The 23,680-nt window shown below is 41.8% G+C and overlaps 2 protein-coding genes across 6 annotated transcripts in view; one reads left to right on the top strand and one right to left on the bottom strand.

Annotated features, from left to right (window-relative positions):
* Window positions 1-23,680, top strand: part of LOC138959133 (small ribosomal subunit protein eS24-like) — a 434,279-nt gene that overhangs the window by 237,265 nt on the left and 173,334 nt on the right. The window lies entirely within an intron of this gene.
* Window positions 1-23,680, bottom strand: part of LOC138959124 (retinoic acid receptor alpha-A-like) — a 203,495-nt gene that overhangs the window by 33,533 nt on the left and 146,282 nt on the right. For all 5 annotated transcript variants that reach the window (XM_070330480.1, XM_070330481.1, XM_070330484.1 and 2 more), the window contains one exon: window positions 11,162-11,328. In XM_070330480.1, coding sequence (XP_070186581.1) covers window positions 11,162-11,328 — 167 coding nt within the window. The remainder of the gene's footprint in view (window positions 1-11,161; window positions 11,329-23,680) is intronic.

The following is a 23,680-nucleotide window of genomic DNA, read 5'->3' as shown; positions in this document are numbered from 1 at the left end:
CCCTCTTACGTCATAATGTGACGTCAATGTAATGTGACGTCTTCAAATGTTAGAGTTTCTACCACAGACATACACACGCACAGACGCACGCACGCACGCACGCACAGACAGACAAAGTTACGATCGCATAGGCTACACTTACGTGAGCCAACAAGTGTCACTGAAAACAGAGATGTGCTAATAAATTTAGCTTTCATGTGTGTGTATATGTGGTGTGTGTGTGCATATGTACTCAGTGCACTGGCGTCGGAAACTGGGGTGGGGGGGGGGGGGGGGGGGGGCAGCTGCTGTTCCTGGGGTGGGGGGGGGGCAAACATGTCCCCCCCCGCCCCCAATATTTAGGATGACAAAAATATTCACAGAGAGAGAGGAGAGAGAGAGATAGAGAGAGAGAGAGAGAGAGAGAGAGAGGGAGAGAGAGAGAGAGAGAGAGGGAGAGAGAGATAGAAAGAGAGTGTAAGAGAGAGAGAGAGAGAGAGAGAGAGAGAGAGAGAGAGAGAGAGAGAGAGAGAGAGAGAGAGTTGATAAACAAAATACCCCCCCCCCCCCCCACACACACACACACACAAAAAGAAGTATATTGCCTCGCGTGCAAGAACTTATTATAGCCCATACTCCCCACCCATCTCGCAACCCCGGCCTACTCCCCACCCATCTCGCAACCCCGGCCATCTCCTCACGTCTCTCATCCCCTCTCCACTTTCCCTCCAGAAACATCAAAAAACGTTCAGCTTCAAGGGGGCAAAGAGGGAAAATCAAAAGTTTCTATGTGTCCCTTTAAACCTGTAATTAGAAATTTGGGAATACTCAAGAAAAATCATTACATTTTTGAAGATTATAAAATTTTTTTGTCTTTGGACATTTAATTTGAATTTTGAGTTGAGAACAATAAAGAAGACATGTTCAATGTATGAAACGTATTACTTCGTTGGGCTGGGGTATACATATTGTTCCATATCTGACAACATTTCACGGGTGAATCAAGTTTACCTTTAGTAGAGTTTCAGAACAATCATGTAAATTAGTAAGCTTTCAGAACAATCCCGTATGAGGGCTTACATGTTTACGATGAAATAAATGGTAGACTTTCAGAACAATCATGTAATAGTCACTTTTCAGAACAATCATGTAATAGTCACTTTTCAGAACAATCATGTAATAGTCACTTTTCAGAACAATCATGTAATAGTCACTTTTCAGAACAATCATGTAATAGTCACTTTTCAGAACAATCATGTAATAGTCACTTTTCAGAACAATCATGTAACAGTCACTTTTCAGAACAATCATGTAATAGTCACTTTTCAGAACAATCATGTAATAGTCACTTTTCAGAACAATCATGTAATAGTCACTTTTCAGAACAATCATGTAATAGTCACTTTTCAGAACAATCATGTAATAGTCACTTTTCAGAACAATCCCGCGTAACTTACTTGACACACGTGTACCCATCAGGAGGGGGTTAGTTTGGGCCAGGAGTGGAGTACGCGCACTTTCTTGCTTTCAAATGCGAAGATGCCAACATGAAACTGCACAGGCATTTCCTGACTTCGAAGGGAGACTCCTAACGGTACTATAATTGGGGGTGGTCTGGTTTCTTTTATGTGTCTGCCAAGGTGCTGCGCTGGGGTAAGACCATACCGCTTATCAGTAAACAATGAAGATAAGTTGTTTCCTTCCCTTTTTCGTTGACTCGTGCACACTACCTACTCCGAGAAAGAGAGTGAAAAATCGGCCACAGTTCTCAGCATCGCGTGTCTGTGTGTAACCTCTTTCTTTTTCTTCTTCTGCGTTCGTGGGCTGAAACTCCCTCGTACATTCGTGTTTTTTGCACGAGTGGAATTTAACCTCTTTCATTGATTGACAAGATACTCCTGTTCCCCGCAGCCTTGACCAGTGAGTCGGTTACCTAATCTGTGAACCCTTCAGTTGTCTTGCTTTGTCAAAAGTTAGACACAGTCAACTGGTTTTGCTCTGAGTGAACAGTGCAGCTGGCCTCAATTAGCCGGTGACACCTCTCTGGCCACAGCACCAAACAGTACATGGCTGGGGGGAGGGAGAGAGAGAAGGGGGGGGGGGGGGGGGGGTAGCTGGCTAAACTCAGTGGGGTGTCTGGTGGCACTGCATGTCAGCAGGAAGAGCTTTGGAGAGAAATAGAGAGGTGTACTCTTCCAAACAATTACACTTAGTATGACTTGTAAAAAGAATAATATTCATACAAAAATTAACAAGTAGCACAGCTGCTACTGGCACGGCTGTACCACATATTGCGACTACAGCTAATGTTACGAGAATTACTACTATTACCACGACTCCTTCTTCTATTGTTTTAACAACAACAACAACAACAACAACAACAACAACAACAACAACAACAACAACAACAACAACAACAACAACGTTATTTCCATGAAGCGTCATTTAGTCCAAGTACTTAAAACTGAAACAGCCAGCAGCGTATTATGTTCGGGCCCATGCCAATTACTATCATCGCTTCTTGGCGTGGATTTAAAGTCGTACATGTCTACTGATGATAAACAAATGTTATTTTAGAACAAAAATCAACAACTACAATTCAGCTGGGCGAGGCATGAAAAGGACATAGAGGGTGGAAATCTCACCTACTTTTGCGAAGGGGAAATGATGATTACACACACCACAGCTACAAGGTGTTCCTAAACGCACCTTCCTTCCTTCTTTAGATTCACCAGAGATCTGTCGAGTCTTTTGCATGATATAAATAATGTTTACACTTCGACAAAAAGCACCCCATGCCCACAAATATCAACAGCCTGCCCGCTTCGAGTGCAGAGTACAATGTATACATGAATTAATTTCGTAGGTTGACATGGGTGTCACTCACGAAATTAATTCATAACACACTGCAAATAACACACACACATAACAGCCAATCTGCGCACTGTTTGTATGTGTCTACGTGAAAGGATACTCATATCACCAGGCATGGGAATTCCAAAATAGAACAAGAAGAGCAAACGCTCGATCGAGTCACTTTCGCAGTTCTGAATATTATATGAGGCATCAGATGGACAGGAAGAAATTGCTATTCACAACACAATGAGTCACGTTCACATAAAATTTGAGCCCGGTCACTTTTATAGTTTCCGAGAAAAGCCCAACGTTAAGTTGTGTGTTGCCGAACAGAAAAGGCTAGTTATCTCCCTTGTTTTTCTGATAACGTTCGTAAAAGGCTACAGATGTAAATACTTTGATGTAAAGAATAATCCTACAAAGTTTCAATCACATCCGATGAACTTTGTCAAAGATATAAAATGTCTAATTTTTCCTTTGACGCTGACCTGTGACCTTGAAAAAGGTCAAAGGTCAACGAAACCATCGTTAAAGTGTAGAGGTCATTGGAGGTCACGACTAAACAAAATATGAGCCCGATCGCTTTGATAGTTTCCGAGAAAAGTCCAACGTTAAGGTGGTGTCTACGGACGGCCGGCCGGACGGCCGGCCGGCCGGACAGACTAACACTGACCGATTACATAGAGTCACTTTTTCTCAAGTGACTCAAAAACTCTGAAAATAGGCCGAGGTCCAGGGGCCGCCTAGGTCTCCGTGGGGTACAGGGGCAGAGCCCCGTTGGGGGGACCAGGGGACGAAGCCCCCCGGAAGGAAAACGAATTTTAGCATTTTAGACCAATATTTTGATAGTTCTCGTGTAAGCAAATAATGGATAGAGAGACAATAGTATACATATAATCTAATTTACCTTTTTTTTGCCACGGACAATATTTTTTCTCTCGCTGAAACGTAATTTCCTTTTCGCGGAAATCCGCGATTTTGCGGACAATTCCCATGCCTGTATCACAGTCGTTTTTTCGCTTGAGGGTCAAAACACCCTTTGACTTCGGGAGTATCATATTTGACGTGCAATGCTACGATGGTCGGATGTTTCTTCAGTGTGTGTGCACAAAGCAATTTTGTTTTTGTTTGTGGTGGTTTTGTTTTCTTAAGATTTTCTTTAATCCAAGTTTTCCTATACGTTGGCATTTAGTCTTAACAGTCTCTTTTTTTTACAAACACAATTTCAACAATACTTGAAACCAGGTTTGAGGGCATGCAGCATATGGTTTGTCATTAAATCAAAAAAATCAATATTTTGATTCGGAAAAGTAATGAAATGTGAATCGACATAATCTTTGACACTACCCCTTACACTCGAATTATTATGCCATCGAGAAAGAGCGAAAAGAAGGGGAACAATCAGGAGAAAACATTCGCAAATGTAAGCTAGCTAGCTGGCAGTGACGTAAACGTGAACATGCACCAGACAAACAGACAGACGGTCGGACGGCAAATAGGCAGACATAGAGAGATGCTATTAGACACAGACAGAGAGAAGGCGAGTGACAGAAACAGAGATTATCTTAAAACACCATCACAAAATCGTAATACGCAAGACGCAGTAATCAACTAAGGATGACTCAAATCTTACACATCATCACGTGTTACTGGAGTTTTGTTTTGCATCTCAAATATTGTTTCCATATATCAAGATCTTTACTGGAGTTTTGTTTTGCATCGCAAATATTGTTTCCATATATATATATCAAGTTCTTTAAGGCCGATCCGCTTAAAGTAGATTGCGTTAAGCTAGATACCAACATGAACGGTGCTTTGCGTTTTAATTATGCTTTTTGGCTCACGTAAGTGTAGCCTATGCGATCGTAACTTTGTCTGTCTGTGCGTGCGTGCGTGCTTGCGTATGTGCGTGCGTGTGTATGTCTGTGGTAGAAACTCTAACATTTGAAGACGTCACATTACATTGACGTCACATTATGACGTAAGAGGGTTAGACGTCACGCGAAGGAAGTACTGAAAGTCTCGGTCATTATTATTTTGAGCGGGCCGAGACTAGTTGGCAGTCGTGTCCGTGTAAGTAGGCTACATGCAGACAGACAGATCTAGATCTAGTGTCTCGCTTTCTTGCACAGTTTCACCTATGCTCTTTCTGTGTGTGTGTGTGTGTGTGTGTGTGTGTGTGTGTGTGTGTGTGTGTGTGTGTGTGTGTGTGTGTGTGTGTGTGTGTGTGTGTGTATGTGTGTGTGTATGTGTGACGGAGTGATTGAGTTTGTGTTACTGTTTGTCGATTTCTTACGTGAGCCTTGATGGCTTCGCCTCTTGTTATACATATCAATCAAAACGCAAAGCACTCCCAGGAATTAATAGTCTAGGCACTGTATAACCTGTTTTTGACCTCGTCTGAGACTAGTTTCGGTCATTCTGGCACAATATCACTCTAAAAAAATAAAAAAAAACAACCTCTACCAAAAATGTGTTATTGCCCGGTTACATTCCTGCAATTGTGGGCAAGCGATAACTTTTCTAACGCTGCAGGCAACAGAATAAATAAAAATCAATGCCAAATGGGGCCTTAGAGCAGAGAAAGTAATTGTTTCAAAGACAAGGTCAAGGCAGCCAGACCCTGACCTCAATCAGACTCTTTCAGTGGCTGTCAGGCTGGGGCTTCAGACCGCCATGGTTTTGCAACTGTAAGGCAATAAATAAAACATCTCCCATCGATTGCTGTGTCGCCAGCACGTCCACCCCGACATGACGCATGGCGCCAGGTCACGACCTACATTTCAACAACGTTTTGTAACCTACCTTCCCCTCAGCCTCACAACATGGCTCCAACACAAGCTGACGAAAAAGTTCCCTCAAATGCTAAATTCTTCACTTCTCGACGTCCTCAGACTCCGCAAAAGGCGACATTTATCATTTCGCAATTCATACCCCGGTCAATTTTTTGAATGGTGATGGAGGTGGGGGTCATCAATTTGTTTTAGGGGGGAAGGGCATGGAGAAGTGGGTTGAAATATTGTGAACTATAATTGAGAGCAAACAAAAATAAGGTTGGCTTTAGTTCTCACGTCCCACGAAGAATAAATAAAAAAAGAGAACACAAACATACACGTCGCCATGTCCGTCAACGGTCGCCAGCAGAGGTGTGCGCTGACAGAAAGTGAATTAGTGATGTCACGCAGAACAATGGAAAGTGCATCGCTCGCTGCATCAAGCGCTCATTGACAAAAACGAGAAAAAGAAACAGTAAAGCAACAACGCACAAACTGCTTCACCTCGACCATCCGGCATCACTGGCCATCAACACGAGAGAATAGAAGCGCAGTTCACGTGCCTTAGCCCTCGCAGTGTTGCTGAGTTCGGTACAGTGCAGTACGCTGAACCTGCCCTAGGTCAGCTCCACTCATACCAGCCTGTAAACAGGTCCTTTAAACCTAGGGCCTGTATGACCTTCTGCCCTAATACTTACTTCCCCCCCCACTGCTACTTTCAGCCTTGGTCGTCAAAACATCACTAGCAACATACACGTTGTCACAATGTTCAGTTCTTGTTGACATCGATAAAATACTGTGGAACATACACGCCTAATACCACCCTCTATCGCCCGATTTAAGACGTATGTGCCTCCTCTGCAGAAGTTGCTTTTTCAGATTTTCTTTTCATAATGTTTGTAAATTTACCTCCGTTTTAAGACTCCTTGCCTTTTGAGACCTGATTTTTCTCTCTCAGAATGTCCACTATGATGAGTTTCGCTCAGGCCGATTCAGGAATACGTTAGGAAGTGCGTACACGTGAGTTTATTTTGGAGCGTAGTGTTATTAATTCATGAATAATCATACTAAAAACGTCACATGTGAACCTCACGCGACATCCATATTGATCAATCGTTGAAGGGAGACAGAGGAAATAACCTGGCAGGTTATGGTGATGTCAAAGGCTGAAGTAAATCCCATGTAATGGACTGTTACGTCATACTTTCTGGGGCAAAAGGTGAAATCGGGTGACATCTAAAACTGTCTTCGACAAGGACAGTGGGACAAAGAAGTATTTTATTGTGGGATGACATTTTTACTTCATACCGTAATGTTGTGACATGGGGTTGTTTTTCTCGGGGTGGGAGAACTTAAAACACATAAAGGAGGTTTCCAGTTAACATTACGCTTGTAAATGTAAACAGATTCACTTCGACATTTGAAACACACTTCCTTGTTCGCTGTATCAATGATTCTCGGCAAAGTAGAGACCAAAATCACGTGTGAACAACTGAAGACGACAAACCAGCACAAAGCACAAGAAGAATCCACTTTCTGGCTGTCGACACCTCATAAAGTGAAGCCTCGCAGACAATACTAGCTAGATTTTGAGAGAAGAACAAAGCCCACCACGACTGACGGCAGCAGAGAAGTTCTGTTCGCAGAAGAAGCGCGATGTGCGATTAATTTGCAACCCGAAGCTCTACTCATACAATTTATAACTGTTCAAATTGAGATAGTTCACAAATTAAGGTCTGCCCTATAAATATAAGTATTCTATTTATATTAGGGAAGAAATAGAACTCTAAAGTCGTGAAGCGGCAACCGGCTCCGGGCCGCCATCTTTGATTTTCCCAAGCGCAACCTAGGCAAATGTATGCTACAGAAATGCAGTGAAAGATCGACTTTAGCGTCCACTCCAGACCTTAAAGTAGGAAGATATGAACAGCTAAAATAACGATCAGGTAACCTATATCCAATAGATTAAAGGTTTCCATACAAAAAATAACCAAAACATGATTACAAAGTCAACGAAAGTAGATTCGTAGAATCGCCCAAATCAACGAAAGTCGTTTGTGTTTTTAGTGTGAACTTCGTTTCACCGCCAACCGGAAATGACGTGTACGCAACATTTTTGATGTAGCACTTCCTTATATCAGGGCCTAGCATTGGAAAATCTGAGTTCAGCTTACAAAGGCGGGGGTCTGGGGGCCGCAGGAGGCCCCCACTGAGTGGGGTCCAGGGGCAAAGCCCCTGGTGGGGGTTCGGGGGGGCAAAGCCCCCCGAATTTGAAGATTTTTTTGAGATTTGTTACTCAAAATGACCCCCCCCCCCCCCAAAGAAGATTGAGCAACTAAATTATGCCTTCACCAACAAGCAAAACACAGACAGAAAACAAGAAAACTGACAATCTTGTCAGTGTTATTTGGCCTAAAACTGCCATTCCCACTTCCAGGAATACCTGGATTCTTTGTCACTGAATGGCTGACCACGTTCAACAATGTCGCTTCGAGACATTATTTCAAGTCTAGAGCCACAAAACACCGGCACAAAGCATGCTCGCGCGATGCCAGAGGAAGTGCGTGCTCAAGCAAACTGTCAAACCGATTGAGAATTGAACCGAACGGCGCACAAAACGAAAGCTGGGACTGTTTGGGTTTACCGTTTGGGAATAACAGGTTTTTGCATTTCGGCGTACACCAAATCGAGTTCCGCGTATTGGAGATGTTATTTCGGCGTAAAGTACGCCGAACGGCTTACAATGCTAAGCTCTGTTATATGGCACTAAACGAATGTGGTTGGTTGAAAAAAACCTGTACTAAATAAGCCTAGTACTACTGTCATCATGTTGCGGCGGTCGTCACCCCGTTTATCCAGCGAGGCAGTGTCGAGGAGTGAAGCAGACCTGTTTACCCCTAAAACATTGCATGTGTATTTTCTGGGAGCAAAATGAGGCAAATGTGTAGTTTTGTAATTGAATGTGTAGAATTTCTCGTCGACCTATCACAACAACAAGAACAATGATTGCTACTTTTTACCACATGTATTGATTGACTGACGGAAAAATGGGAATTGCAGACAGTGCAATGAGCATGATGTTTTCCTTTCCGCGAAGAGACAAGGCATGGGTAGTCCTGATGATATTTTGGCAGAAAGACTTGGTTCGGCGCATTGCTCGTCTTTTTCTTCGGTGGCCTTTAGGAGTCATTTTCTTCACAGTTCTCATCTTCACCTTCGTGTGCTCTGCGTTCAGCCATTGTGTCGAAACGCCCGCGTGGTTTGGCAGTAACGCGTTCAGTTGTGCCCGGCATTTGCTTGGAGAAGCCTATTCGGTATTAACAAGCTACAACGCAACGCCTGCGGGCGCTTTACGCGCTGCACGCAGCAAACGACTGCTGGCCGAAAACATGGATTGGAAAATGGATCAGTCAAGGGAGATGAAGAAAATTACGGATTGTGATATGCGTAGCCGAAACAATACCGTTTGCGTGCAGGGGAGGCGGTGTGAGAGCACAACGGGACAAGGAACAGGTGTAAAGACGAAAAAAAATAAAAAAATAAAAAAAATATATATACCGTTTGCGTAGAAAACGACAGACTTGCGTAGTTGCGTAGTATATTATTCAAATTCGTAGTTTACTACGCTCAATGTGTAGTGTAAACAGGTCTGGACTGAAGTATCCAATGCAGAGCTACACCCCATTAGCAGTCTAACATGCAGACATAGAAGCTGCATAATTATTCACACCTAGCAGATGAACGCGTAACGCAGACTTCAATCTGAGCTGCCCGCCCCGCCGATACAAAACCATCAATGTCTCACTCGAAGTGATGCAGTTGTCTATGTCTAACCTTCGCCAAGAGATTACAAAACTAAACCCGTGCATTAGCTCCTTGGGTGTTTAAGGGCAAAAGCCGGCATCACCTTTCACGATTCCCTACAGCGTTGCTATTCTTGGCAGATGATAGATGTTCTGGATTCTTCCCGCCCAATATAAGACGAAATGGGAGACAAGGTAATGCACACTTGCAACTTCTCACTGCGTGCTTTGTAGTAGAGTCTCGGCACTGCGTGTCGTAGTGGGACAAAGGTCACGCAGCAAGATTATCAGTTTTCGTTTACGTCTGACTCGGGACGTAATAAACCACTCGAGAACAGACGGGAGGCAAGGGGTGGTTGCTGAAGGAAAGCATGCAGGACAACGAGAAAATGCATCGCACAAGGACATTGTGCCAACATTACTTCAATTATTAAATGTTCCAAAAACGTCGCTAACAAAGTAGAGGAAATTACGAAGGTGAGAACAACGACAACATACAAGCTCCGGTTCACTAAGGTAGGTATATTTATCGTCGCGCTTTAATTGTCCTAGACAACAAACAAATAACAAAATAAGCCCAGCGAAAGAGAAAGAAGACGGAGGAGGAGCCTAAAGGCAGAGAAACCATGCGACGCCATGTGTGGAATTTAAAAACAGAAGTGGGAAATGAAACAGAAGGGAAATGAAACAGAAGAGAAAGGCGGAGGAGAAGAAGAAGAGATGCTATGCCTATCTTCTGGTCCAAACCGGGAACTGAACATCGTAAGAGAAGCTAGCTTTAAACTAGACTATATCTTGCAGACGGTTTCAGACATGGAGTTATGCCTGACAGTCAAACCGGAAATACGTTTTTGATCATTTTCTCAAACAGGAAACCAAGAATAAATTGAAAAAACCCAGCACCCCTACAAAACAGACACTCAGACACAGCAACAACATCCATGCATTACGAGAGAGAGAGAGAGAGAGAGAGAGAGAGAGAGAGAGAGAGAGAGAGAGAGAGAGAGAGAGAGAGAGAGAGAGAGAGACAGAGAGACTTACTTAGACTTAGAACATTTTATTGACATAAAGGGTAAACATTTTAAGCCAAGGGCCTAATCTTACAACGTGCCCTTTACATTCACACTAACACATCCGCACGCATATAAACAACATAATATAATGAATTCATATAGGCATAACATGTAAATGTACAGTAAATAAGCATAAGCACCACGGCCACACGAAACACAAGTAAAACAATATGAATACTATATGCTATGAATATGTAATATGACGTGAATATAATTATATAGTAATATTAATATAGTATACATTAGACAGAACTGTAAGATTCACATGATTATGTCACCGCGGGTGTGTACTTACAGAGAACAGTTTAGATGGGTTTTTTTTAAAGAAGATTGAAACATATTTACAGATTTGCTAGTTTTAACATTCGAAGGAAGAGAGTTTCACCTTGACGGCCCAGCAAAGGCAAAAGAGAGAGAGAGAGAGAGAGAGAGAGAGAGAGAGAGAGAGAGAGAGAGAGAGAGAGAGAGAGGGAGAGAGAGGGAGAGAGAGAGAGAGAGAGAGAGATGGAGAGAGAGAGAGAGAGAGAGAGAGAGAGAGAGAGAGAGAGAGAGAGAGACGTAACAACACATAATCAGAGAGAAAATCAGAGCGCGGTGACAAGTGCTCACAACCAGAATAGGAAGACAGACAGATAGGCATCCACATTCTACAAAATGTGTTGGAACCGGAGTTTACCTTGCATCCCTCGCAGGAGCTGACACCGTAGTGGTACCCCGAAGACTTGTCGTTGCACACCACGCACGGTTTGTACACCCGGGGTGGGGGAGGGGGTGACATCCCGTGGTCCATGCGGGAGGGGCTGTGCAGACCCCCGAACAAACTCCCATGGCTGTCGAACATTCCTGCAAGCAGACAAACACACTGATAGTTAGTTCGGTGTGACACTTTGACAGAGACAAGGCAAACTCTCTCAAATAAAAGTCTGCTTGTGACAACATGCTGAACGCATAGTTCACCTTTGTTTGTTTGTTTGCTTAACGCCCAGCCGACCACGAAGGGCCATATCAGGGCGGTGCTGCTTTGACATATAACGTGCGCCACACACAAGACAGAAGTCGCAGCACAGGCTTCATGTCTCACCCAGTCACATTATTCTGACACCGGACCAACCAGTCCTAGCACTAACCCCATAATGCCAGACGCCAGGCGGAGCAGCCACTAGATTGCCAATTTAAAAGTCTTAGGTATGACCCGGCCGGGGTTCGAACCCACGACCACCCGATCACGGGGCGGACGCCTTACCACTAGGCCAACCGTGCCAGTCCCGGATATGTTAAATTAAGAACTTTGCGTTTTTAAAGTTTATTATTTTTCCTTCTCTTTCTTTTCTACTCTACCAGACAGACAGCATGTAAGCGAACACCTTGAGAGAGAGATAAAAGAAAAAGCCGTAAAAATGCCGCAACACTGGAGGAGACACTAGTGGCCCCACATCGGCAGTAAAAGAGAATTACCGCGAATTACGGGCCCCCGATTCCATTTAAAATCTAAAGTTGGAGAGAAGCAACGTCCCGACTGATAAGTCAGAGAGAGAGAGAGAGAGGGTGGGGAGGAAGGGAGAGGGTGGGGAGGAAGGGAGAGAGGGGGGGGGGGGGTGGAGAGAGAGAGATAGAGAGAGAGATAGAGAGAGAGAGAGAGATAGAGAGAGAGATAGAGAGAGATAGAGAGAGAGAGACAGACAGAGGGAGAGACAGAGACAGAGGGAGAGACAGAGAGGGGAGAGGGAGGAATGTTAGAGAGAGGAATGTTAGAGAGAGAGGAGGTTGGAGAGAGAAAGGGGGGCGAGGGAGGAAGAGAGAGGGGGTTTAGAGAGGGAGAGAGGGAGGCCGGGAGAGTCACAGAGAGGGGGGACAAAGAGGGACAAAAAGAGAGAGAGGGAGGAAGAGAGAGAGAAGATTCCCAGCCACGGTGTGCACGTGCAAGTGTGCGGTTAATTACAGCAACGTGTTTTGCCAAGTCAGCGATGCAGACAACAGTGTAAATTTAGCAGTCAATGAATCAACCCTTCTTGGAGAATTTCTACGCATGCAACTTTTAAGACAGTAGGAAGAGCCAAGGTGTGACATAAGTTTTATATCTTTTTCTCACTCCCTCTCTTTGTGTCTCTGTCTCTTCCTTTCTTTGTGTCTCTGTCTCTTCCTTTCTTTCTGTGTCTGACTCTCTCTTTCTTGCAAGACTTTTGCGATATGAAGAGCTCTCTCTCTCTCTTTCTTAGTCTCTCTCTTTTCGTATTGTCTATTCTCTTTCCTCCCCCTCTGTGTATCTCTCTCTCCTTCCTTCTATCTCCTTCCCGCGTGCGTTACTGCGCCAGTGTGAACTAAGATTGTCGTAAGCAGTCAACTTGATGGCAAGTAAAGCAAAAGACAAGCGATAAAGACCACAACATGTTTACACAGAGCGTTTTACTATTCCACAATAACTCTTCCGCTCATAAAAAAACCACCAAAAAAAACAAGAAACGGTTCGCGGGTGTTCTGCCAACACGTTTGCGATTCACAAATTAAATGCGGTTTATTTTAAACTGATTTCATACATCAGTAAAAGCGGAATGAAATTGCTATACACCTGCGTTGTCTACTCTCTCTCTCTCTCTCTCTCTCTCTCTCTCTCTCTCTCTCTCTCTCTCTCTCTCTCTCTCTCTCTCTCTCTGAGTTCCTCCCTCCTTCTCTTCCAATTTCCTTTTCCCCATCGTCTTCGTCCTGTTGATATACACGGAATTGTGATCTTGCACTTCAACATGTCCTTCAAAGTTAACGTTTATCATTCATCAAAAGCGCACAGATAATGCCAACAAGAAACCAAGGTATGTTTTTCAGCGAAACCTCCGACAAAAGACGAAATCCGAAAATAACTATGTCGGGTTTGTACGGGTTTTGAAAGAGTTAATGCCCTTGCGAGGGGTGTGTCGCGAACACGTGAACAGGAGCACGTGTGAAGTTATTTGTCAGAGGCCGAAAAGCATGGAATTAACTTTTTCGCAACCAATACAAACCCGACTGAGTTACTTCCGAAAATCGTCTATTGCCGTTTCAGACACATTCTGTAAAACAGATGTTAGAAGTGACACACTCACCCCTCCCCCCCCCCCTTCCCACCCAAACACACACACGACAGACATGATAGCTGTGAGTATCCCGTTTTCAGCTGTTTTACAGAACATCTCCATCTTTCTAATAAATTGATAAATGTTCGGCTTATTATAGTGTATCTCACAGATTAAGATATTTTTCTTTGAAAAATGTTCACTGCATTAATTGTTCATTCCTATCCGGTTACGACCCCGCCACTATCGATCGTCGCTGTAATTAGTTCGAACGAACATCTGTACCGTGACGACGAAACGAAATTGTGATCACAGAACGTCTTGTAAAGGCGCAGTCCTTCCCGTGAAAACAGTTCTGCTCAACATCTCAGATCTTGTCAGACTTTTACATGGGATACGAACATTTCTTATCTTGGACACATATATAACACAAAAAGTCAACATCGTGACTGCGTCCAGGTCGAAATGTTAACTTCATAGATTGCTTCTAGTGTCCGTTAAACATTTTTATTTTGTAAAAAAAATCCCTCTGAGCATAGAACACACAGGCTGTTAATTTTTGCTATTTTTCCAAGTAGAGAGATGATCATATTTCATGTTGAAGCCTGCACAGATCTGAGATGATGAGCCGAATTGTATCATGGGAAGGACTTCGCCTTTTAATTATATACACTTCCTCTGATGCCCCCTTCCCCTAAATATTTCATTGATCTCGTCACACAATTACGTAAGCGTTAGACGTCACACATCATTTTGTTCATATGCAGTTAACGCCCTGAACACAATAGTGCATTGTACGGTAACTATGTGCATTCAATGCGAAAGTCTCGTCACAGCTTGTGGTTGATAGCAGCTTATAAGGCAGCGGGAGACGAGATCCAATCGCAAATTCTTCGACGAATTAGGGGATGCAGAATTGATTTAAATGATCAAGATGAGATAAGGAATTCCCGTTTAATGATAAAAAAAAAATCGCATTGTTACTGCATTCAATATTTCTTTGCTAATTATTCTTACAATGTGAGACGTTCCCTCATCCCTCTAGTTTCTCAGTTTGCTTTTTGTTGCTCTCCCTTCAAGCATAGATACACAGGTGGAAGAAGAAACAGATTTCCCTGGAAACCCCCGACTTCAATCGTAATATCTTGAAGGCGTTAAGCGGAGGGTCAACCGTGACTGGAAAGTGCATTTCAGGTACAATATCTTGATAAAATACGCGCGACTGTACTCGTTCCTGGTGATGTACATTGAGTTAACGCCTCATCTGTTGTTATTTTACAAAATATCGTTGTTTGGAGGGTCGCTTATATTCAAGCGAATGCTAGTTGCAAACTCAAGGAAAGGTAGACTTATAAATTGTATAGGCTACATCCAGTTGACACCGAACACGATCACGTCGTTTTTCCTTGGGTTTCTTTTCTTGTCTCACTTTCAAGAGAAGCACACGTAAAATTGAACATTTTACCCACACAGCAACGTACTCTACCATATTGTGACATTTTAGTGTACATGATATTTTTGGGAGAAATGTTAGGCCTATTCGCACACAACATACTGTGCTAAATGATTTCTTTCTACCCTTTTCTGTTTATTTTACCATCGAATACTCAAAATGTAAATACTTTCGATGATTCATTTACTGAATAAATATGTTTCAGTAAATATGCAGTCTTCTGCATTCTCTTCAGCAAAACGACTTATACAAACGTTCTAGTGATGTCTTCATTGAAATTTTGTTTCTTTCGAGAAACTCATTCGGAAATTCTTCAATAACATTTACCAGGTTTTTTATTTAAAAAAATTGTTTTTATGTGTTCTTTCTCCATTCTCACAGCTAACTGCTGACAGCTGGCGAATGCATTCTTTTATTATTGGGGTTATGGTGTCTGTCTTTCTGTAATATTTCAGACTCTTTCCATTTAATCCATGTACTTAACAGATTCACAAATCAATAAAACACAACCAACTGCGCTGGCAATAACAGAATGCTGTAAAATTCGTATCGATTAAAAGACAAACCCACCATTTCGTACTAACTTTATCACGCGTTTAAGAAAAAGAATACGCGTAGCATTGCTTGTCATACGGATTGTTGTTTTGTCGTAATTATTTTTCTTTCACAAAGCCAAATCTTATACCAGCGTTTTCAGTATCTCTATTTATTCATTCCTATTCATGTGTTTATTTTCTATATTTTTGTTTTGTTGTTGCAATTTTTACGATACTTTATACATGGTACTTTTCAGTGCCAGAGAGAGATTTATAGTCCTTGTTAAGTTGTTACATACACGAATGTTGATGTGGGTTGCGTGTTCTATTGAAAAGAGAACAAAAAACTTTAATTACTTGAAAGAAACATAAAATGACCACACTGTACATATCTCCCCCAAAAAAGACTGTAAAGCCATTTTAAAAATTAATGTACTTAAAAAAATATCGTTTAATTTTGATGCATGCACAATCAGACCCTTTTTAATAGAACAGTCCCGTCTTACAATGAAGCTGCCCAACCAACGCACCCCCCTTTCCACACACAATGTACGTTTATATACCTCATACAAATGTGTGTAATATACCTAATAAAAATAGGGTCGGTAGGTCGACAGAAATGTAGTGTTTCTTTTTGTGTCTTCTTTCCTGAGGAACGTCGTCTGCTGTATTTAATACTGATAATACATGTAACCCTCGCTGACCGTTCCCTTGTATTTTGATAACTTACTTAAATGATTTACCTGTCAATTGTTGATCTTTACATTTCTTAATATAATCTCATCAAATCTAATCTAATCTAATTTAATTTATTATTAACTGATTCTAATTAAATTTAATTCTAAACTTAAACTTATTTGATTTAATTAATTTATATAATGTATTTAATTTGATGTTATCTTATTTCATGTCTCACACTAAGAAGAAAATGTAAGTGACCTTAAAAGGAAAGTGGCATACATATGTTAACACATCGGTCACAGCGTGTTATTGATCTTTTTGTGTATTTATTTATGTATTTTTAAAATTCATTTATTTATTTATTTATTTAGTTAGTAAGTTAAAAGTTAGTAAATCAGTAAAATTAGTTAGTTAGTTATCAGAGAACTATCTTAAATTAAAATCATCGTCATGAAAGGCACCAAGTTTCTGTTTTTACAATTCGAAAATCACCATCATGAGTAATGATCATCATAATCAACAAAATGAATGAGCGTCTCTGCTACGTAAAATACTGCATCCTGTCATGGTAAGATTCATGTTCACACTGTCATCAGCGTCAATTGAGAGCGAGGAAATGTGTCAACCGCCATGTGACGAAAGTGCGGGTCACTCCAGCAATTGTTTGCACATGCACACATCACCTATAATTAAAGCCATTGTATTGTCTCTGTCACTTTTCTGTCTATGATATATCCTCCTTATGCGTGTCACTCCAACAGGGCTTTTCCGTTCTAACGTTTTACTATTGCGTATTGGGTTATGAATTTTTTGACAAAACATTAAAAACAAACACAACCACACACCAATATTTGCCGTAATGGATAATAAAGAATATGTCCTGTAATTGTATTTTACTATATTTGTTTGTTTGCCGTAATGGATAACAAAGAGTATTTGCCGTAATGGTATTTCACTATTTTGGTTTGTTTGTCAGTATGAATAAGTTCTTCTTATTATCTGCAAAATAAACACACCACACCAATATTTTCCGTAATGGCTAACAAAGACTATTTGCCGTAATTGTATTTCACTATATTTGTTTGTCAGTATAAATAAGTTCTTAAGTACACACAGAAATGTGCCTTCGGATTCGCTGTATACACACAAATCAATACGCAATTCGAGCGTAATGAAAACAGAGAGAATCTGCGTCAACGTGTACCCCACAACACAATCCTTATGAAGATGCACTGACCGTGTATTATTCGTTACTTATATAATACATAAATCAATAATTCAACATCCCGTGACCAGCTATTACCAAGAGTTGTACTGAATGACATGTAACTAGTTTTACTGAATATCATGCAACGTGTTTTATTTACAGGGTGACCCCCCAAAATGCACCCCCCCGAAATACTAATAACTTCTACATCTGTCGACCGAATAAATTACTTTATATTTGGTGTACATAAATTTCAGCTTATACAAGACCAGCCCACAAAGTGTCAAAAGTGTATAGGTCGAATGGTTTGACTTTTGTACTTACTCAAAAAATGTATCCGAATTCGGAGATCGACTCAACAGTTCGAGGTTTAAAATTGAGCGGTAGCCATACTAACAATTGTTACCTTTGGGGTATTGAGTATCGTATCAAACGAAATGTTTCGCCCTGAAGGACATGACGCTTCCAGAATGAAGAAACCTGACCCAGAAATACGAAGCTTTGAGGTACAGTGATTCTTGTGTCACCTCACCGTCAACACAGCTGTAAACGTTAAAAAAAAGAAGTTGCATAGATTTTATTTTGCCACATTCATACTGCGCATATGCACGGGATACATAAAGTCGACTCCAACACAGATCAATGTTTCAGGTGACTTGGCCCGCCCATCTGTTGTTGCTGTTCCGCTTCCTATTGTATGAGTTCCTCTTCTCGACCTGTTTTTGACATGTCAAAATCGCTACTTTACTTCTCTTTAAGTCGGCCTCCCTCTCATGTCCATAGAGACACTGACGGACGGATGGAAGGATGGATGGACGGATGGAAGGATGGGTGGACGCACAGACGGGCTGGCGGATGGACGGGCAGAGAGATAGCGCTGAGACAGACAGACAGGCGGATGGAAGGCCGGACAGGCGGGCGGGCAGACAGACAACCAGACATAGCTAGCTAATAAGATAGATAGATAGACAAGAAATGCAAATCGATAGACAAACAAGGCAGACTGTTTTCTAGTCAGACAGTCACCATCGTAAATATAGGTAAAGGAAAGAAAAAAAGAAGGAAAGAAAGAGAAGAAAAAATAAAAAAATAAAAAAATGGAAGGAAGACAAACCAAGAAAACAAATGACAGGAAGAAAACTTTGAACTTTAGTTAACTGCAAGCCGTCACCACGGGGACCCTCTTCAACCTTTGCCAGCATAATTTATCAACAGCTGTTATGTACGCAGCCCGGCCAGCTCGCCACCTTTTTCCACATTACATCGGATGAAATAATCTCATAATCATACATCCAGAGAATTCATAATCCCTTCAAAACTCTAGACTTACGCGTTCAACACGTCATAGAAATACATGACTCAAGAACAGATAAGAACACTCAACAGAGACTTCTTCAAAGACAAGGGCCAACAATAAAGAATAACGAATTATTTCCGACAAATGAATTGTTTTATTAAAATCAATACAAAAAAGAAAAGTTTTGCTGTAAGAAAACAGCAATCACGAAGGATACAAAACATAACCTTCAAAGGAATGACAAAGTGATTCAATTAAAAGCGAGCGAGTAAAGTGGCGAGCTGCTAGCTACGGACACACCTTTTCAGTCGATAACTTGCAGGACTAAAAATTAACAAAAGAGAGAGAGAGAGAGAGAGAGAGAGAGAGAGAGAGAGAGAGAGAGAGAGAGAGAGAGAGAGAGAGAGAGAGAGAGAGAGAGAGAGAGAGAGAGAGAGAGCGAGAGAGAAGAAGAAGAAGAAGAAGAAGAACAAGAAGACGAAGAAGACGAAGAAGAAGAAGACGAAGAACAAGAAGAAGAAGAAAGAAGAAGAACAAGAAAAAGAAGAACAACAAGAAAAACTGCACTTTGTATGCAGATGCTCGTCCGACAACAATCAATTCGTTACCTGTTCACTTCAGACGCGTGGAAATACTATTAAAAGGTAGCGAGCAATATTCTGTTCGTAATAACATATTGATATTTGAGTCTGTCCAATCGTTTATTGTTAAATCTGGTCGACTGATTTGATGGATGTGTTCACGCATTGATAGTGTATATGTGTGTGGGCAGGCGTATGTGTACCTCCACACTGCCTCTCTCTGTGTTATCGTATGTGATTACATAAGCAGCGAATAAGTAATGATTATTATCGTTTGTCTCGCATCTAAAATGTTAACGAATCACTGCCTTCCATAAATTTATTTTACATTTACTTGAATTTACATGTTGCATGTTTTAGACTTGATGCTCTCTTCCTATGAGCTTTCGTTCTAGTCTCTCCTTGTGGTTGTTAGTACTTTCTTCCTCCTCCCCCTCCCTTTTCTTTTTATCTTTTGTAGATTCTTTTGTTCCTATTTAGCTCCCCATCCCCATTCTTTCAATTTGTTCTTCTGGTTTATTGTTGTTATGTCCACCATTACGAAAATGTGTGTAATTTAGTATTGTTCTGGTCACGTGATATAAGCATTTGCTTGAGTGCGTGTCCTAGCTGTGTGTTTCGAACTGTGTGTTCATGCGAAGAAATTCTGAATAAAATTTTGTTTAAGAAAAAGAAGAAAAAGACGACAAAGAAGGAAAAAAGCACAAGAATCTAAAACGTGAGTGCAATGGCTGAGAGCAATTTGGCATCACACATTTCAAAGAGAAACTAAAACAAAAGAGGAAATGACAAAGGCTGGGAGACAGTCTAAGGAAGAACTCCGCGACCCACTATTTCTGTCAAGCCCAACAAAATGCTGAGAGCACGCACGTGCAGCTCTGTCATCTGCCGCAAAGTCGCGCAACTGTTGACAAGAAACCTGCCTTTCAAACATGTCAAAGGAAAGCTACTTTTCCGTCTTCTTCTGATATACCAGCTTTCTAAACAAAGTTCTCCAGACTGATATAAACAATTGCTTTTGTTCGTTGATGTTTGTTCGTTTGTTGTTTGTTTGTTTGTTTGTGTGTTGTTGTTATTTTTGGTAGGTTGGCTGTCCGACTGCTACAAAGCTTTCTCCCTATTTCCCCAAACTCATATCCTTTTAGAGGCATTCAATAAGCGAACGACAGCAAAAGCGTAATTCAACCAGGCATATACGGATGCAAACACCTTATTATTTTTTGCCATATCGTGTTTCCAACAGTCCTTAATCTAAGTTTTAGTAACGAAACAACGCCAATCTTAGCTTTACCAGTAATATTCTTTAAATGTGGTCATTGTTAGCTCTCTCACTCTGTCTCCCTCCCACAATCTCCCTGGCCATTAATTTCCTTTACTCAGTCTACGCTTACACCTCAACTCTCTACTGTTCGCTGCAGTCAAAGATCGGCATACAAAGCCAAGACAGTTTAGACGAGCTTCCATTTCCGCCAAGTGCCGAAGAGAAGAAAGGAAGAGCGCATTGAAGAAAGGACCAGCGCAGTGCAATCCATCAATGCACACAATCAGACGAGCGCCCTGTCGGCCGCCTTTTTCTCAACTCAACTCAACTCAACTCAAATTTTATTGGCTTCAATTTTCATAGAAGAATTTGTCTTGCGCTTGGGAGAAAATAAGAGTATAACATATAAAAACAGCATTCATATCACATTTCATGTATCACACACAGTAATCACTAGTATAAGCCTACAATTATCACATTTGTACCTGTATCATACATGCAAATAAATAGTATCACATTTCCACGTATCACACACAATATATACATTACATAACATACAGCAAGCTTCCATCTCCCGCGCCCCCCCCCCCCCCCCCCCTCCCACACATACATATCCTCGCACGTGCGTCGACTCCATACAAATGACATCATCATTTTGCTGGTGAAAACAAAAGTCGTAGAGAGTGCACTGTGCCAAGGATAGACCCCTGTCGTTTGCAGACTGAGGATTAGATGACGATGAATTAATCTCGTGTTTGCGTGGGGGCGTTGGGGGGGGGGGGGGGGGGGGGTGTCACTAAAGGGAGTGCCGAGTGGGATGGCATGGCTAGTTCCAAGCAGCTAAATCATTGGGGACGGCGTGGATAGTCCCAAAGATAGGTGATCCCTCTGTGTGTGCTACTCCTCCAGTCCTCCAGTAAAGATCCGTCATGGGGGGGGGGGGGGAGAGAGAGGGGGAGAGAGAGAGAGAGAGAGAGAGAGAGAGAGAGAGAGAGAGAGAGAGAGAGAGAGAGAGAGAGAGAGAGAGAGAGAGAGAGAGAGAGAGAGAGAGAGAGAGAGAGAGAGCTGGCGTCAGAAGTAAGTGGAAAACACTTCGAAAAAATGTTATATAAAAGAAAATCTGTTTTGAAATTCAATATATCTAACATGTTTGTACCCACAACTTCTTCAATATCAAATAAAGTTAGCGAGAGTTCGGGGTAACAACTGGGAAAACAGCTTATTGGCTGCTCTACTGCCTCGATATCGAATTTGACGCAAGGGAGGCTACTGTCATGTTGGAAACACTGGATTGTAATTTTGTGTCAGTCAAACATATGAAGCTGGAAGTTCAACCGCAGGTCTTCATCGGATTAATTTTGCAAGCAGAACAATTATCCAGAAATGTATTGTCAAATATCTACAGCGGAATTTAATCCTAAACTTCCACCATCCCCACCCTCTCTTTCTCTCTGACACACGCACACGCACACACAGACACAGACACACACACTTTTTAATGCCAGCCATATTGGAGTCTATGGTTTGAGAAAAAAATCAATGACTGTGCCCAAATTCTGTACACTTTTTTATATTTAGTCAAGTTTTGACTAAATATTTTAACATCGAGGGGGAATCGAAACGAGGGTCGTGGTGTATGTGCGTGTGTGCGTGTGTGTGTGTGTCTGTGTGTGTGTGTGTGTAGAGCGATTCAGACTAAACTACTGGACCGATCTTTATGAAATTTGACATGAGAGTTCCTGGGTATGAAATCCCCGAACGTTTTTTTTCATTTTTTTGATAAATGTCTTTGATGACGTCATATCCGGCTTTTCGTGAAAGTTGAGGCGGCACTGTCACGCCCTCATTTTTCAACCAAATTGGTTGAAATTTTGGTCAAGTACTCTTCGACGAAGCCCGGGGTTCGGTATTGCATTTCAGCTTGGTGGCTTAAAAATTAATTAATGACTTTGGTCATTAAAAATCTGAAAATTGTAAAAAAAATTAAAAATTTATAAAACGATCCAAATTTACGTTTATCTTATTCTCCATCATTTGCTGATTCCAAAAACATATCAATATGTTATATTTGGATTAAAAACAAGCTCTGAAAATTAAATATATAAAAATTATTATCAAATTTTTTTTTTCGAAATCAATTTAAAAACACTTTCATCGTATTCCTTGTCGGTTCCTGATTCCAAAAATATATAGATATGATATGTTTGGATTAAAAACACGCTCAGAAAGTTAAAACGAAGAGAGGTACAGAAAAGCGTGCTATCCTTCTTAGCGCAACGAATACCCCGCTCTTCTTGTCAATTCCACGGGCACTGCCTTTGCCACGGGCGGTGGAGTGACGATGCTACGAGTATACGGTCTTGCTGCGTTCAGTTTCATTCTGTGAGTTCGACAGCTACTTGACTAAATATTGTATTTTCGCCTTACGCGACTTGTTTTTTATTACACTCCCGTCTGCCCGACATAATGACGGCTCTAGGTATAACTGGCAGCAAAGACTCGGAAAACGACTTAATATGAGCAGACAAGGTACCAACGGCATGGGCTGTAGATATTGGATGCGAGCGAAGTGATGACTTCGCAACATCCAAGTAAACGAAAAGCATCCCTTTCAGGAAGGCGAGGTACTATTAGACGGGCTACTTTGAACGGACAGTCACATTACCGCCAATGTAGGCGTCAGACATTGGGTAGCCACAATGAAGGATGACCTGGGAGCATGACTGTCCTTTGGTGTGGGCAGTCGACAACAGGCCGAAACGTATCTCAAATCGCCGACATACTTGCCGTCATTTTGGCAGATTTGCCGAACTCTTTTCAAGATGGGTTAAAGGTGAGTTCTGTTTCCTATGCGGCAATTTTGCGGAAGGGAATGAACCTAAGCAACACCCTTGTTTGTTTGTTTGCTTAACGCCCAGCCGACCACGAAGGGCCATATCAGGGCGGTGCTGCTTTGACATATAACGTGCGCCACACACAAGACAGAAGTCGCAGCACAGGCTTCATGTCTCACCCAGTCACATTATTCTGACACCGGACCAACCAGTCCTAGCACTAACCCCATAATGCCAGACGCCAGGCGGAGCAGCTACTAGATTGCCAATTTTAAAGTCTTAGGTATGACCCGGCCGGGGT

The sequence above is a fragment of the Littorina saxatilis genome, linkage group LG2, assembly GCF_037325665.1.
Source record: "Littorina saxatilis isolate snail1 linkage group LG2, US_GU_Lsax_2.0, whole genome shotgun sequence".
Classification (NCBI taxonomy): domain Eukaryota; kingdom Metazoa; phylum Mollusca; class Gastropoda; order Littorinimorpha; family Littorinidae; genus Littorina; species Littorina saxatilis.
The sequence above is the reverse complement of the archived record's forward strand: the minus strand, read 5'-3'. Positions and strand labels throughout refer to the sequence as shown.